The sequence below is a fragment of the Sturnus vulgaris genome, chromosome 26, assembly GCF_052056855.1.
Source record: "Sturnus vulgaris isolate bStuVul1 chromosome 26, bStuVul1.hap1, whole genome shotgun sequence".
NCBI lineage: Eukaryota > Metazoa > Chordata > Aves > Passeriformes > Sturnidae > Sturnus > Sturnus vulgaris.
This window is the reverse complement of record NC_142268.1, coordinates 2,911,416-2,928,337: the sequence shown is the minus strand read 5'-3', so window position 1 is coordinate 2,928,337 and position 16,922 is coordinate 2,911,416. Positions and strand designations below refer to the sequence as shown.

The 16,922-nt window shown below is 56.7% G+C and overlaps 1 protein-coding gene across 2 annotated transcripts; it reads left to right on the top strand.

Annotated features, from left to right (window-relative positions):
* The first annotated feature begins 2,838 nt into the window (after positions 1–2,838).
* Positions 2,839–11,745, top strand: TLE5 (TLE family member 5, transcriptional modulator). 2 transcript variants are annotated; one of them, XM_014883019.2, is made up of 7 exons: positions 2,839–3,041; positions 3,400–3,497; positions 4,942–5,005; positions 7,233–7,277; positions 8,528–8,590; positions 9,860–9,934; positions 10,526–11,745. In XM_014883019.2, exons 1-7 carry the CDS (start codon positions 3,015–3,017, stop codon positions 10,745–10,747), a joined length of 594 nt encoding a protein of 197 aa, XP_014738505.1. In that variant the 5' UTR covers positions 2,839–3,014; the 3' UTR covers positions 10,748–11,745. The 2 variants fall into 2 exon arrangements, with proteins under 2 accessions (XP_014738505.1, XP_014738506.1); XM_014883020.2 differs by having other exon boundaries at positions 2,886–3,041; positions 10,529–11,745.
* The last annotated feature ends 5,177 nt before the right edge of the window (positions 11,746–16,922 follow it).

Below are 16,922 nucleotides of genomic sequence, written 5' to 3'. Positions count from 1 at the left end.
GGCTGCGGAGAAAGGGGAAAAACCTTCCTTGTCTCAGTGCCTGAATTGCTGCTGTGCCTTTTTTTCCTTTCTCTTTTAATGCCAGGTAAAAGAGAGAGTATTCTCAGGGTAAAAGCAGCATCTCAGAGCCTACATTTTCGTAATAATGACAGCATGGCTTTCACCTTGTGTCCAGAGCTTCAGAGCAGAAAATGTCTGTACAACCTCTCTCCTTGAACCACTGCAGGAGTGGGACATAATATCTGAATAATTTACAAAGGCTCTTCATTACACAGATTTATTTTTGGCAGCTTTGTTAGACTGTTCCTTTTAGGAACTAATAGGAAGTTTCTCTGGTTTCATTAGGACATCCGTGTATGAATTGTTCCAGTGGGGCCAGGGACTGGGACAGCTTCTTGCTCCATTAGAAATGCAAAATATTTCTGCCCTCTCTGGCCCCCATGGCTTTCTGGAAACCCACCTGCATGCCCGACCCTGACCCAGCCCTGGCTGTAGCAAGAGTTCTGCATGATTTTATTCCTGGGCAAGATGTTGAGGGAGGGGGGCTTCCCCACACTGTCTTCAAACAGCTTTGCAGCAGACAATATGTTGGTTCACTTGGAGAGCTCCTACACAGAACTCCCTTTCCTGTGCTGGAAAAACCTTCATTTCTCAGGTCAGGTCTGAGGTGGGCTGTGGGAACCCCCACTGTTCACCAGGCTGTGTTTGGGGCCAGCTCCTCTGTGCCCAGGCCATATTCAGCCCCAGTGACTCACACAGCCTGGACCAGCCTAAAATCCCGTCTTCTTCAGATGCAGGTGCATTGCCTGGCTGGGAACGGGCCCATTAAAAAGTCATTTACTAGGCACAAGCGAGTTTGTGTTCCCCTGGATTGGGATTTGCCAAGATTATACCATAAATTAGAGTGTTTCCTGGAAGAATGTAAGGAGAGAGGAAAAAAAAAAAAAAAAAAGATAAAATGGAACATTTTGTAGCCAACTGCAATGCCAATAAAGGAGCATTTCATTTCCCACTTGGAAGGGAGTGACTGCAAGCTGTTGCAAGGGTAGGGCAGGGTGCCTGTGCTGCTCCAGGACCAGGGGAAGGGGACAACAGGGACCTGGTCTGGCTGCATGCACACACTGACCATAAACTGCATTTCTCTGGTCTTGAGCAGAGCCTAAGCTGGGGTGACTCAGTTTCTCTCCATGTAAAAAGGGGGACCGGGATGCCAACCCCACTGGGGAAAGACTGTCTGCCCTGTTTTCCAACCTTTATTCTGCAGGGACACAAAGCCTGCCTGCACTATTAATAATCCTTGGCATGAAGCTGTCACAGTTTCCACTAATATGGAGATGTTGAAGTGAAAAAGCTACTGCACAATATGCAGGAGGTGTCACAATAACTCAGCTGCTATATTGTTCTTTTTAAAAATAAATACCACAACAGGCCAGCCCACATTGCTGGAGTCATGTAGGATTTTATTTTTAATCAGAAAACGTACTGATTTTTAAAGATAGACATGGAGCAACATCCAAAATTTATGAAAGCTCCCTGTGTGCTCACACGTACCAACCGTGCTCCTGCCTGTTATTCTCCGAATGGCTTCCAAGGACCTGATCCTGCCGCAGCACAGGCACATTTGGGTGTGTGGCTTTGCAAGAGGCCCCATGGCAACTAAGTCCTTCCAGAAATAAAGTCTGTGGCTGAATTCCCCACCCCACTGCTCTCTGGAGGGATGCAATCGATGCTGCAGGACACCAACTGCAGGGTCTGCTCCTCACGCAGTAGGTTTAGGAATAAAGTTTGCATCCAGAGCAAAATATTCCCTTGTTTGGAGATCAGAGGTTTGTTTGGGGACCAGCTGTAGGTGAATTACCTTTTTCCTTTGCCTTCCCTCATGCTCAGCCAAGGGCAACGCTGAAATAAAGCAAAACGAAACTCTGGGTTAAAAAAAAAAAAAAGCCTGTTCTGCTTGGGAAGGGCGTGAAAATGAGCTGCGAGGAGGAGCCTTTACTGCCAGCAAGGGCCGGTCCGGGGCTCTGGACCTGCCTCAGGCCAGCCGGACCCTGGGCCTGCCCTGGGGCGCTCTGCCGGGCTGGGGCTCAGACGGGCCGGGCAGGGACACCCCACGGGCAGGGACACCCCACGGGCAGGGACATCCCACGGGCAGGGACACCCCAAAGGGCAGGGACACCCCACGGGCAGGGACATCCCACGGGCAGGGACATCCCACAGACAGTGACACCCCACGGGCAGGGACATCCCACGGACAGTGACACCCCACGGACAGTGACACCCCACGGGCAGGGACATCCCACAGACAGGGACACCCCACGGGCAGGGACATCCCACGGGCAGGGATATCCCACGGGCAGGGACATCCCACAGACAGTGACACCCCACGGGCAGGGACATCCCACGGACAGGGACACCCCACAGGCAGGGACACCTCACAGACAGTGACACCCCACGGGCAGGGACACCCCACAGGCAGTGACACCCCACGGGCAGGGACACCCCACAGGCAGTGACACCCCACGGGCAGGGACACCCCACGGGCTGTGGCACCAGGACGCTGCGGGGAGGGCCGGGCAGCCCCGGCCGGGGAGCAGAGGCTGGCGGGGCAAGGCCCGATCCCCCCGTAGGGACAGCACGGAGCCCGGCCCGGCACGGAGCCCGGCCCGGCACGGAGCTCAGCCCGGCCCGGTGCCCGCGGCCGGCGGCGCCGCGCGGCGGGGGCGGGGACCGGCGGGGGCGGGCGCGGCCGTGGGCCCGCCCGGGCCGGGGAGGCGGCGGCGGCGGCAGGTGGTGCCGAGCAGCCGCAGGACGGAGCCGGAGCCGCAGCCGCCATTAGACAATAGGCGCCGGCGGCGGGAGCGGCGCGGGGCGAGCGGCGCGGCCGGGGCGGGGCGGCCGCGGGGCCGGGGCGGCCGGACCCGGCGCGGACAAAGGCGGCGGCGGCGCGGGGAGCCGCGGCGGGGGCGGCAGGCGGCACCGGGCCGCTCCGTGCGGGGACCGAGCCGCAACCTGACATGATGTTTCCACAAAGCCGGCACTCGGTACGGCGCGGCCCCGGGGCCGGAGCGGCCGCGGGGCGGGGCCGGGCGCCGGCGGGGCCGCGGGACGGCGCGGGGGCTGCCCGGCCTCCCTCGGCCCCGCGGCATCGAGGGGATCGAGCGCCTCCCGCCGCCGGCAGCCGCGGCCGGTGCCGAGGGGCGGCGGGGCCGCAGGCGGCACCCGGGAAGGGGCCCCACGGGTGACCTTGGGCGCGTCCCGGACACGGGCGCTGGGCCCCGGGGGTGCCCGCGGCGGGGACTCGGCCCCCGGGGCGGCGGGAGTGGGGCGGGCTCGGGGCGGGGGGGCCCGGCGGCCACCGGCTCCTGGCTCCGGCCCCAGCGCTGTCTCCTGTTGTTCAAGGGCTCCTCTCACCTGCCTCAGCAGCTGAAGTTCACGACCTCCGACTCCTGCGACCGCATCAAGGACGAGTTCCAGCTGCTGCAGGCCCAGTACCACAGGTATGTGCTCCCCCCGGGCCCGGGGCTGTCCCGCAGCCGATGCACGGGAATCGCTCCGATTCTTCTGCTCGTTGCTTCACTCTGGGGACCGGATGAGAATATGGGGAGGGGGACTCGGTGGCGTAGCTTGGGACACCTTTGGCTGGAGGAGGAACTCGGGCACGGCGTTGGTCGTGTCCACATGGGAGCCCAGCGAGGAGAACGCCCATTCCCTACTCCAGCCAAGGTCTTTCCTCCAAGTGCTGCTCAGCCAGGACTGCACAGACACTTGCCAGGTCTCCTGCCTCTTGCTGGGAGTTTTCCTCAGTTTTTTTTTGCTGGCTGCAATTCCTGGACTGCAAATGCTGCAGGGAGCACTTAAATCCAAAAGCTTCTACTTTTCTGTGTGTATGTGTGTAAATAGTGCTGCAGACCCAAAAGCTGGCCTGAGACAATCTGTTGCTTTGCATGTGTGTGTGTCTGACCACAAGCATGAAGCCCTTTGGTTGAAATGGTCTGGGTGATGCCCTCTGCCACGGCCTGGCTCTGGTTTTGGTGCCATGTGGCTGCAGTGTCCCCCAGCCCAGGCTCTGCCTGCAGGCAGGTTGTAAGTTTGTGGTGGTGTCATTCTGGTAGGAGCAGGCAGAAAAACTGCTGGGAAGTGGCCATTTCCTGGTGTCTCTGTGCCTTGGCAGTGCCATCAGGGGAGTGGGGCAGCCCAAGGAACGTTCCTGCTGAAAGGGAAGCTTTCCCCCCACGCCGCTCCACCCCCTTGGACTTAATCTGCTCAAGAAGGAGCAGGTTTTGTGTAGGTGAAGCTGTTTCTTGTTTGAAACATAAAACCACAGCACATGCTGGCTGCAGTTGCTCGGCTGGTGAGTTGGAGTCTCATAAAACACTGGGAGCAGCGGCACTTTCTCTGAAGGGTGTGAAGAATCTAGGAGAGAGGAAAAATCCTTGCTTCTGGAGGGATGTGCTGCACTTGGGCCTCCCCCCCGCCCCCATCCAGAAGTGGGTCTGGCTTTGTTTTTGATGTTGTATTGGAACATCTCTTGAGTGCTGCAGACAGGTTCTGTGCCAGAATCTGTCCCCAGCTGCCAACGATCTGTTGAGGAAAGGCAAACCCCTCCCTGGGCAGCCAACTCTGCTTCTCCCCAGCATTCTGCTTCCTGTGGAATGGATTTGCCTGAGGGAGGTCAGTGTTCTGCTGGTGGATAGCCTTGTGTCCTTTTCCTGAATGTGTGCTGGGGAGACTCCAGCTGAGAAATTGGGAGCAGGCTCTGTGTGGTCACTACTGTGAGCACAGCACAGCCTGTCTGGGCTCTGGCCACCCCCTGAAGTCTGGATAGTGATGTCCAAGAATCCAGCCTGGCCGGGATGAGGCCACGCAGGAAGCAGCTGCTCTGCGGCGATCAACTCTCTCACCTCCTGTTTGTGGTTTTCTTACTGTTTTCTGGCTTTTCAGCTTGAAGTTGGAATGTGACAAACTAGCCAGCGAGAAATCGGAGATGCAGCGTCACTACGTCATGGTAAGGACCGGCCCAGCAGCCAGAGCAGAGTGTGTGGGTGGCAACACCAGCAGGTGCCCGAGCCTGGGCTCTGCCTGGCAGGGATCCCACGCCCTGCAGAGCTCCAGGGCTCTCAGCAGGGCTGGAATTGGCTTTTTTTCTGAAAATGGGGCTGTTGTGTGTTGGCTGCATGCAGGGGATTTGTTGAAATGCACGGTGGCAGGGAGTTTTTTGATGTAGAAAATGGGGCTCGGTGGGGGATTGTTTGATGGCCTGCCTCCCTGTGCCTAAAGGAAGTGACAGCTCTTACACACCTGAGAAGGTGCTGCAAGGTGCTGCTGTGCAGATGTTTGGGGACTCTGGGAAGGTCATGTCCAGTGAGAGACAAAGCAGTGCTCTGAGAAGTCAGGAAACTGGGAAAACCCACCAGCCAGGTGTGAATTAAAAGCAGAAATCAGCTTCTGAAACCCTGTGCACCTTCTGGTGACCCCACAGCCTTGTTGAGCCATGGTGCTGAGTGCTGGCACGTGTGTCCCAGCACAGGGTGTGCAAGCCCTAGGGCAGTGCCTGGTAAAGGCATGAGAAATGGTGCCACGTGTGGGCAGCAGGCTTAGCTGTGGCTTTCCAAGGAGAAATCTGCCAGGAAACAGCCATGTTCTGGTGAGAAGGGTGAGGGTTTGCCTGCCAGGTAATGCCTCTGGAGCCCTTGTAGCAGAGGGGAGGGATGCCAGGCAGGGCTGTGGTCTCTTCCTTTCCTATCATGGAGTTAACAGGAGGCTGCAATATTGTCCATGAAGATGAGCTGGTTCCTGCTTGCCAGCTGCTGCACTTGCCCTGGAAAGAAGAGATAAGATGTAGAAATTAATAGAGCAGCTCTTCAGAGCAGAGTTAAGACTTAAAAAATCAGAAATAAGGGAGCTAGCTGGCCCCTTCGTCTTTCTCTACTGCCCTTGTGGCCAGACTCTGAGGCTGTGGGGAGCAAGGTGTGCTTGGGGCTGGGGACAAGGAGAAGAGGTCACAGCTTTCCTGCTGTGTTAATGGGGAAGCTTGCCCTGTTCTCCCTGGTAAACAATTGCTTCCTGTGCCTCTCAGTCTGCACGGAAACCCTCATCTCCAGCAGTGGCCAAGATACATTTTTTTTTTTCCTCTTAATGCTGGCAGTCACCAGAATTGATTCAGGTTGCTGTCAGCAGCAGAGGGGAAGGGCTGCTCCTCGTGGCGCAGCGCTGGAGGCTCTGCAGGCGCAGCAGCTCCTGCCTTGTCTGCGTGGCTGAGCCGGAGCTGCTGCCGCTCCCTGTCACGGGGAGCCAAGAGGAGGGTTCCTGAGAATGTGCAAAGCTGCTACAGCTGCTCTGATTTTTGAATAAGTCACAATTGGCAGCTTGGGGGACGGGCTCCTGCTTCCTGCTCGGTCTTCAGAATGCAAAGAAGCCTCGAGAGCCCACAGCAGGCTGAGATCATTCCGATACCAAGCCGGGCGCTTCAGCGCCTTGTGGCGTCGGTACCAGGATGCCAGTGATCCTCAATTAAATGAGCACAGATGTGGATTGTTCTTTTCCCTTTGGAAGAATCAGGATTGCAGCCTGCAGGCTGCAGGAGGAGGTTTCTAAACTCTCAAAACATCAGCCTTATAACAGCTTCTTCCAGGGGTCAGGAATTAGCTGCCTCTGCCAATAGATTGTCTGTAGCTGCCTGTTGCTGCTGTGCAGGGGTTTTCTGGGTGGATTGTTTTTGTGTGTGGTGGGGGGAAGTTTCCACATAACTCCTTCCTAAACAGCTGGAGCTGTGTGCAGCTGGATGTGTTACTTGCTAGATGAAGTGCAGTTGTGATCTCTCCCATTTGCTGCTGAAGCAGTCATGTGGGCTTTAGGATACTGGCCAGGCAAAGCTCACCGAGCCAGGCTGCTTCTCCTGGCTGTGCTTAGGGAAGTCTGGAGCCCTGAGCCTTTTTCCAGGTTTGACACAGCATCACTCACTCTCACCTCAGTGCAGACTGTGGAAAGGTGTTTGTGAGGGGAGTCCTTTGGGGCAAGTCTCCAGGTCTGGAGCAGGGTGGACAGGGAGCACCTGGAGGGGGTCTCTGTGCTTGCCTCCTTCTGTCTTTGTTTCCTGGTGTTTGCCTCTGCTCTCCTGCCTTGCCCAGCCTTTGTAGAAAACCCTGCCAGGAATGCAGTGGTGGTTCCCAGCAGTTACCTGGCAGAGACTTGACTTACAATTGTTTTTTTTTCTCTTCTCTCCTGCTCTGCAGTACTATGAGATGTCCTACGGGCTGAATATTGAAATGCACAAACAGGTAGGGGGAAAAACATCTTCAAGTGCTGTAATTCCTGGGGAAGGTGCATTGTCTGCTCTGCTTTGCTCTCTGTCACATCAGTTGAGTTTCAGGAGCTAGAAATGCCATCAGCCTGTAAAATATCAGAGCTGCCTTTGAAATTCAGGCCCCCTCCACCTCTCAGGATCACAATGCTGGCCTGTGGGCTCCCACCCTGGGCTCTGGGCACCCTGTGGTTCTCCCCAGGGCCTCAACAGGTATTTGAGCACCAGGAAGGGTCTGGAGCTGTGGCTTGGAGACTCTGTGGCAGCCTGGATAAGTTTGCTCATTGCCCTCACTGGTGGTTAAGTTGTTAATTATCCCCAGTGACTAATTACCTATGGTGTTAACAACATGAGCCTCCTCTGAGCCTATCTCTATCTGGCTCTAGCTCCAGTCACAAAGTCGGCTGCATGTCGTGGCTCAGTTTTAAGCCTCTTAGCACAGTTCTGTTCCTCACAAAGGCACTTGGTGCTTCTGATCCCATTGCCCTTGTTGCTAAGCCCATGAGACTGGCTTCCCTGGGAAAACCTGGATCTTGTCAAAGAATCTGAGCCACAAATCCTCTGCTGTCCCACGAATGTCTCCCAGCCTCATCTCGTTCCCTGTGGTGCTGTTGGGATCCCCTCAGCTGTTTTTGGTGTGTGCCTGTACCCTTTTGCTCTGTATTTATTTTTACTCCCTTGGAAAGTGATTTGCAAAGGACTGGTAGCTTCACTGTTTGCCGGGAGAAAAGCATTTAACACCTCAGGATTTGCCACTGCTGGTGTGAGGGCAGTGAGGAAGCTGCCCAGCCCCTCTGGTCTCCCCCAGCAGCCCAGTCCAGCAGCTCAGCTGGGGAGGGGGAGCCTGAGAGGGCTGAACAGCCATGTGTGTGTCTGTGTCCACATGGCAGATGTAATTCAGCACATCCCCACCAGGCCTGCAGTAACTTTGCTCTCTTGTTGCTCCCAATTGCTTAAATGAATGTTGGGGACCTGGAGAGGAAGAGGAATAATGAAACTTTGCTCTTTGCAGTCAGCAGCATGCTTTCATTTAACCATGCAGGGAGGAGCCTTGGGGTGCAAGGTGATCCCCATGGCACCAGGATGCTGCCAGGACAGTGGATTTTCTCAGAGCCATTTGGGGACTCGGGCCTGGCCAAGGGGAGGGGAAAGGTGGGGCAGCTGATGCTGTGGATGCTCAGTCCTGAGCTTCCTGACCTTTCCTCTCTTATTTCTCCCACCTTTTAGGCTGAAATTGTCAAGAGGCTAAATGGGATTTGTGCACAGGTTCTGCCCTACCTTTCACAAGAGGTGAGTTCCCCAGCTTGGGAGTCTGTTGACGTGGAGGCTCCTGTCCCTCTGCAGCCAGGAGGTGTCTCAGCCCTCCAGCACACACAGCTGCCCACCCCTGCATGGGAAATCCTTGCTTGCTCTCAGCCCCTGCATGGGGACCAGCCCTTCAAGGCAGTGCTGGCTCCTGGAGCTCTCCGTGGTGGGTAATGGGTGCCCCTCCATCCCTTTTGTGGCAGCTGGGGACAAAGCTGGTCCTGCTCTGTCCTGTTCGTGGCTCCTGAGCCATCAGCCACGTCTGCAGTGGGAGCTTTGGGTGCTAATCGGGGGAGGACATTTAAAAAATACCTCCATATGGCTCCTCTTGGAGATCTGGTTCCTCTGCCTCATTAATTAATGCAGCCGATGGGCTCCTCCCACTCCCCTGAGAAATTAATTGGAGAAGGGGGTGCTTGGGAGTTGCTGTCTGAGGCAAGGGGGAGATTAAGCACTTCTAGAGCCTTATTTTCTGTCTCCCCATGGAGGCTGAGCTCTCAGCAGTTCTCCTGGCCCTTTGGGGGTTGGAGGCTTCTTACTTGGGGTCAGTGCTGGGCTTGGGGCACAGGTTCTGTTTTTCCCACCCACCTGTTCTTAGGACAGACAAAGTCTCTTGCTGATCAGATCAGAGCTGCCTAATAACTAAGCCCCAGCTAAATCTTTTGCATCTTAATGCAATCCTTAACCCTGTCCTGGTGCCAAAATGAAAAGAAAAATCTCCTTGCTGAAGTGCAGTAGACAGCCTGGTGTTTCAAAGACTTTGTGCTCTGCAAGAAGCAAGTACAGTTCTTTTTTTTTTTTAAGGTATATGATACATCCATTTTTTTCTGCCTGTGTTTGGAACACCCAGCTGCTGTTGCAGTTGATATCCAGGATGTGTCCCAAGGAGCTTCCCAAGAGCTGCTGATTTCAGGGCTTGGTTTTTTTGTTAGAGGGTCTGTGTAGGTGAAGGGTGGCAGGATGAGAGACACTGCCCACCTTGGAGCCTTCTGGCCAAGGATCTCTGGGTGTGTGGAGAGCAGAACGAGGGTGGGGGTAAGAGGGGACCTGCTTAACCCTGTGGTGAGGAAATAGATGAGACAAAGGTGCTTCCTTCCCTGCTCCTTGCTGCCCTGGGCTCGGGTGTGAGGCCCTTGTCTCGGGTGAAATGAGTGCAGGTGTCTCCAGCTCTGGGTAACCAGCCTGATTGTGTGGACTGGGTCCCTGTTCTGCTTCTAGAAGTGACCCCAGATTCCTCTGTTTTCTCCATGCCAGCATCAGCAGCAAGTCTTGGGAGCCATTGAACGAGCTAAGCAGGTCACGGCGCCAGAACTGAACTCCATCATTCGTGTACGTGATGCACCTTTAGTTTGGGATGGGAGGGGCTGGAATCCAAGGGCCAGGACACAGAGCTGGGCTGTGGATTCTTGACCTGGGGACATCGGGGGACCCCTGCTCTGGTGCTGCAGCTGCAGTGGGACGAGGCTGCAAGGCTGGGCTGGCTGTGCTGGCACAGGGCTGGTTCCACCCAGGTTTGCTGTGATGTTTGCAGGGATCCCTGCCCTGTCTTAGCAGGGTGCCAGGAGAGGAGCTTTGGTTTTGAGCAGGAACCGCAGTAGGCATTTGGTATGAAAACACCATCTGCTCTCGGTAAAAGTTGTGAGTGAGGGCTTTAACTGGAGCCTTAGGATGTGCCAGAGCCTGGGGCCAGGTGTCCTGTGGGGTTAGGGGCTGTGTTCCCAGCTGTTGAGTCTTTGGGGGTTGTCACAGCAGCAGGCCCCCACCCCCGAGGCTGCAATGCTCTCAGCTCCCTGAGGTCCCTGGTTTAAGCTGGATTGCTGGCACGCTCTGGCCAGTCCAGGCCCTTGGTTTGGGGTCCAAGTGCACTCAAAATGACAATACCCCCGTTGTGTCTCCATGTCTGTCCATCATTCCCTACAGCAGCAGCTTCAAGCCCACCAGCTGTCGCAGCTCCAAGCCCTCGCTCTGCCTCTGACTCCGCTCCCCGTGGGGCTCCAGCCCCCGTCGCTCCCCGCTGTCAGCGCCGGCACCGGGCTCCTGTCGCTCTCGGCCCTGGGCTCGCAGGCTCACCTCTCCAAGGAGGACAAGAACGGCCACGATGGGGATGCCCACCAAGATGATGACGGGGAGAAATCGGATTAGAGCGACCGGGGGGCCGGGGGAAGGGGGCTGTCTGGGGGAGGGAGGGAGGGGGCGGGTTAGTGCAAAATGCAGTATCTCTCTCTACTTGCTGTGCAGCAGGGCCGTGGTGACCTGTGCTCGGTGGCAGCTCGCCAGGCCTGTCCCCACGGGCAGCTGGCAGGGCCTGGGGGGTGTCCCCAGCGCCGTCCCCGGCTGCTGCACAGCAATGCAAGCGCCATAGCATTACCCGTGTGGCCAATCGTGCTCTCCCTGTGCCCAGCCTGCCTTCCCTGTCCCTCCTCCCCTTCTGTCACAGAGCCGAGCCTGAGTCTGGCTTGGGCTGCTCTGGGGCCACTTTGCCCCCTGGCTGTCCCAGCTCCTCGGTGCCCTGTGGCTCCTCCCTCCACCTGCTGCTCCCCCCTCGGTATTTAAAGATTGCCCCTTGATCCTAACGGTTCTGCACAACTCCCTGCTAGGATCCCTGGCCCAGAACAATCTCCCTTCCCCAGGCGCTCTTGGTCTCGTGGCATCGCCCTGGCCCCGTGTCCCCCACGCCCCTCCTGCACTAATCCCAGGCCGGCGCCTTGCTGTTCTGCATGTACCTGTTCTCAACCAGCTCTGGCTGCCAGGGGCTTCACCCTGGGCTGGAGGGGGGAGCCTGTGCCACCCGCTCCCCCTCAGCACAGCATCCGGCTCTGGGGGCCCAGGTGGCTGGGCAGAAGGGGCAGGCAGACCGAGAGCCTTGCCCGGCCTCCCCTTCCCTGTGGCCCTGCCCTGTGTAGAGGATACAGCAGCTTTCTCTGTTCTTATCTCCGTGCGCTAGCGTGTCTTCTTAAAAAACAAAAACGGAAAAAAAAATAATAAATAATAATCTGGTGTTTGTATATAGTTCTTTAGAAAGATCTTGTTTTGCTTTTTGTGTTTAATCACTTGACCTATAATAAGAGGAACTGAAAATGCTGTATCAAGGACGTACAAGCTGTGCCTTTCAAATAAAGAAATAAGAAGGTTGGTTAAAACCATGACTTGCTGCCGCTTTCTTGCTGCTTTTGGGATGACTTTAAAATACTTCCCTGTCTCCTGTCCCTTCAGATGGGGGAATCGGTTGGGGAGAACAGGGAGTTTTCCTGGTTCACCTGTGCTGTAGGAGGTGTCTGGAGGTGCAGGCCTCCTTCCTTCAGGTGGTAGCATATCCCAGATTATTTCTTTCTTGTTGGATGTGCTGCTCTCCCCCTCTTTAGGTTTCTCTGGGAGCCAGGACAAGCAGGGTTAACATTCACACCTCTGGCTGCTCTCCCACTCTTGTAGGGGCTGGTGGAATGGGGCTGTCCCTGTGGCCTTTGTGGCTCTGGGACACCCCTGCAGCGGTGGGGGCTGTGCCACAGCTGAAATCTGCTGGAACCAGGGCCAAGAGGATGCCTGGGCAAAGCCAGAACAAACGAGCTCAAGGTGAAAGTGGTGGGTGGTGGAAAGGGAACAGGAGACTCTCCAGAAGAAAAGCAAGGAGCGAAGTGCCCCCGAGGTCTATCAGCTCTGTGCTGGTTTGGTAACACATGTGGAGGTCCCTGCGGGCTGCCACAGGTCTGCTCTGTGTGTGCATAATTCATTTTTCCTGTGGGCACAGAGGATAAGCTACTTCTGTGGCTCTCAGGCCCCTCTGGAAAATCCGGCCTGCGTTGCCCTGGGGCTGAGATTGCTGTAATGGAATTGGCTCTCGATAATTAGAGCTGTCCTCTGGCTTCAGAGCCTGCTCCACCCTGATAACATCTTCCCCTCGGTATCTCTTAGGCCAGTTGGAGTGGGAAAATTTCCTTTCTCTAGGGAGGAAGCCGTGCTGGGGGAGTCCTGGTGCAGCCAGCACTGAAGTGTGGAAGGGGCTGGTGGCTCACAGAGCCTGTGGGCAGCACCAGGGCTTGACAATGCTCCTGTTATCTGCCTGGTCAGTCTAATCTGGGCTGGGCATGGCTGGGGCAGGGTGCCCAGTGCAGGCTTGCAAGAGCTAGGGGTTTGTGCAGGAGTGGTGGCCACTGAACTCTGGCTGGTGGCTCAGGCTCTGCAGGGGGTCTTGGTCCTGACCCCTCCAAACCAAGTACGGGGGGCAGACCTGGAGTGCAGAGCAGCCATGTGCCAGGGGCTGGCCTGGCCCCAGTACCCCTGGGGGGCTGCAGACCCATCCAGCCCCAGCACGGCCTGTGCCCAGCACTTTCGAGCTGCTGGAACTCTGCCGACCCCACCCCATGGTCCTGCAGCTGCTCTGGGGGGTCTCTGCTGCTGCAAGGGGCAGCTGCTGAAGCCATCCTTGCCCTGGCAGTGCCACAGAACCTGCCAGGAGCTTCCCCAGGGCTCTCACTGCGAGGTCACCAGCTCAGATTCATCCCCAGGGGTTACCCCTGATGGATATGCAAGGGAGGAGGATTTAGGAGAAACTGTTCAGGGCTGCTTTCAGGAACAGAGGTCCCTCTTGTTGGAGCTAATCAGCGGCCTCGGTTCAGTGGGCAAGGGGGTTGGACAAACCACGAGGCCACTGGGGCTGGGGAGCTGCTCTGCCCAGGGCTGTGGGGATCTCCTTGCTCCCTGTGGGAGACTAACCCTCTGTTAAAGAACAAAGTGAGAACTTCTGATCTCCAAATCCCCTGCACCTTCCAGCAGATGCTGAGCTGAACCTTGTGCTCCACTCCCATGGAATGGGAATGTTCCATTCCCAAAGCATTTCTCTGCAAGCTGGGGGGCACCCTGATATCCCATCCTACTGAGGAGCAGTGTTCCTTGTGCTTCCAGCCTGGCTCTGTTTGCCACTCTCCAAAGGGAGTCATTTCATAGGGTACCTTCCCAGATTTGGGCTCAATCTTTAACTGCATAACAAGATCTGCAAATCTAATCCACACCAACAGCAAAGAAAAGGGTTAAAAATACCTCCCAGTAGCTGCAGACTTGAGGAAGCAGCTTCTCTCCTTCCAAACAGGGCTTGTAACCTCTCAGAAGGCAGGAGCCCCTCCAGAACAGCTCAGCACTCACAAGGACACAGCTGACAAGGGGCCCCCAAAGCTGCTCAGGGATGATTTGAGCCTGGCTCCTGGCAGAGAAGCCCTTTCTCCTCATGTTCCAGAGCCTGTGGTGCCAGAGTGGGACAAGGATACAGGTTGATGGTGTGAGAACCAGCTCTGCTGCCCCAGGACCCTTGGGAAAACAGCCCTGACTCATAAAGGGTGGGTAGAGAGAGAGATCCAGTGATAGCCACTGCCCTGCTGCCCACAGAGGCTGTGGTGGACACAGGGGGCAGGGGCAGGACCCCATCTGGCAGTGCCCCATGTCCTGACCACCGAGCAGCACAGCATTAGCCCAGGCCTGACATGGATCCCTGCTCACAGCTGCCAGGAGTTTGACACAACTCTGCTGTCTCCCATCTCCTCTCTTCCACTTTCCTGTCACTGGAGGGTCAAACCCCAACCTCCTTCCTCCTCCATGCACTGAACAGGTGGCAGTTTTTCACCTGTTTGGGTCCATCTCCTTCGGATCCTTCCCGCAGGACAGAACCCCCAGGCTCTCATTCCCTGTGGGAGTCAGAGTCGCTGCTGCCACATCCCCCTGTGGCTCCCACCCTCCTCATTTTCCAGCACAGCTCTGCCTGGAACAATGGCACAGCCTGAGCGCCAGGAGCGGTGCTGGAGCAGGGCTTCCTTCCCAACCCACCGCTAATGCAGGAACGCCGAGCTCTTCCTGGCTGCAGCGAGCACCAGATAAAAGCTAAAGGAGGCATCAATAATTAAAAACCACTCAGAGCTGGTAAGTGCAAACAGGAGCCAACACACAGATCGAAAGCAGAGACCAGAGTCTGGCAGCTGCTGGGTTGCTCTGAGGGCTCCCACTCCTCTTTTGCAGTCCCTCGAACCAGGGACACCTGGAGGGGACACCTGTCCCCAGGGGCTCTGGGGACGTGTGGCTTTGGAGAGGGGACACCAGTACTGGGGGTTTGGGGATGGGGAGTTGCAGTTTGGAGCTGGGAGTGTAGCTCAGGGAACTGGGGAACCTTGATTTCCAGTGCAGCTTTGGCTTAGATCTCGCTGGTTTGCTGCCAGATCCTTTCCTCAGTTCCCCTTCCCATCTCATGTTCATTCCAGGACTGACTCCAGCCAGGATGAGGTCCCTGTTTGTGCCAGCTGCCCTGGGAAATTCTCATTGTCTGAGGATGCCAGGAACTCCTCTCTGCTGAGTTCAGGCCTCCTCATTCGAGTAGGCAAGCGAGCAGCTGAAAATTAGGATGGTTTGGTGAGCCACAGCCACCCTCGGCGTCTCTGCAAAACGTGGTGGGCTCTGCCCTTGACCATCCACCCTGGAGATGTGCTGGACACAGGAGGCTGTGTGGGAACAACCACGGCTCGGAGCAGGACAGAGCTGGGGCTGCCCTTCCTGTCCTGTGTCCCCTATCCCAGGCTGGCCTTCAGGGAGGGAGCTGAAAGGTAAAAATCCCTGGGGTAATTCCAGCAGTAGCAACCTCTTTTGCTGGGATCCAGTTTCAAATGGAGCTCCTGGGTGTCCCAAAGCCTGGATTGGTTTGATTTCTCTGCTGCTGATAAACAAAGGGCTGTTCAGAGCATTTGCCTCTTGATCCCAGCACGGATTTCAAACGCCCTCATCCTTTGGGGCTCTTCCAGGCCCTGCCACCACCAGGCACGAGTGTGTGGCTGCTGCAGGGGGTGGCTGAGCATCCTGCAGTGGTGACGACCAGGTCCTCACACCTGGGGCAGCAGCAGGACCATCTCCTCTTGCTACTGGGGGTGCCAAGGGTTAACTGCCGTTGTTTTCTCCCATCCAAACAGAAATTAATCTCTGGGTTACAGCCTGTGCTGCTCCAGGGCTCATGTCAATCACTGATGGAGGCTGATCAAGACACGTGTGACACCCATCACTCCAGAGCTGCCTGCTCCAGGTTTACCTGTGTCACTCTCCTGAGACAGGGGAGCACAGAGACTGCCTAAGGAAAAACTGGCAATTTTCAGAAAGGAGTTTTGAAAAATGCTGCAAAACATCTCCTCAATCCTTCCCTTGAAACACGATCTGAAATATTTCCAGCCTTTGAAAATATACTTTCCTTTAAAAAAACCCCAACTCTTCCAATAAGGCAACACACACACCCACACAAACACACAAAACCTTTAAAAATTTACATTTGGATTAAAATATGCAGATATATGTGCAGATATACGATGTACACACAAAGAACATCAATGTGCCTGCGTAGAAAGAAGTGTTTTGGACATTTTGAAGCTGGTGTCCATCACTGCCTGCCCAGTGAACACCTGTGGCCATGGAAAGGGGCCTGGGTTGGCTCCTTGCTTGGGACTGACACGGTCTGGGGTCACTGGCGAATGAGCCCCCAATGCTGGCTGGGGAGGAGAGGCAGGAACACCAGGGGATGAATGGAATGGGGGCAAGAAGAGGGAGAGCCTCCAGTGCCCAGCACCTCATCCCTGCCCTGGCCGCTGCCAGCATGCAGCACGTAAATAACACAATGAATAAAAGATTAGGATGAAATGTGAGGCATTAAATATTTAACCTTGTGCCTGCCTGTGCAGTGCCCAGGTACAGCTGGATCCTGCAATATTTAAAGGTTGTTCCTCACTCGCTTTTACCACCCCCGAGTGCCGTGACTCCACAGCAGCCGCAGCTGGAGGGGTCGCGGGGACAGGGAAGGGACCCTTGGTGGGGTCCCCTCCGCGGTACAGCCGAGAGTGCCTCGGCCTGAGCAGCCCCACGGAGCCCGAGCCCAGCGGCTCCAGCTCCGCCCGGCCCGGGGCCCTCCCGCCTCAGCCGCCGCCGCTCCGCCGCCCCACGTTACTTTGAGTGGCAGCCGGCGGCAGCCGCAAGGCCTCGTGGGCCGCGCAGTCTGCCTGCCTGGGCCGCCCGCAGCAGGAGCCCCGTTCGTTCCCGGCGCTGGGCCGGGCCCCACGGCAGAGCAGGGCCGGGCCGCCCCCCGGGCCCGTGGCGGCGGCAGGGATGGGACAGACCGGACCCGAGCGCCGCCGCCGCGAGGGCGTAACGAAGAGCTGCCTACAACTCCCAGCATGCCCCGCGCCACGTCCCTGGGGGCTCCGGCCGCCCGCTCACTTTTTATTGGCCGTCCCGCTCTCAAACGTCACGAGCCCATGTGGGAACCGCGCAGGGCGATTGGCCGGTGCTCCCGTAGCGGCAGCCAATG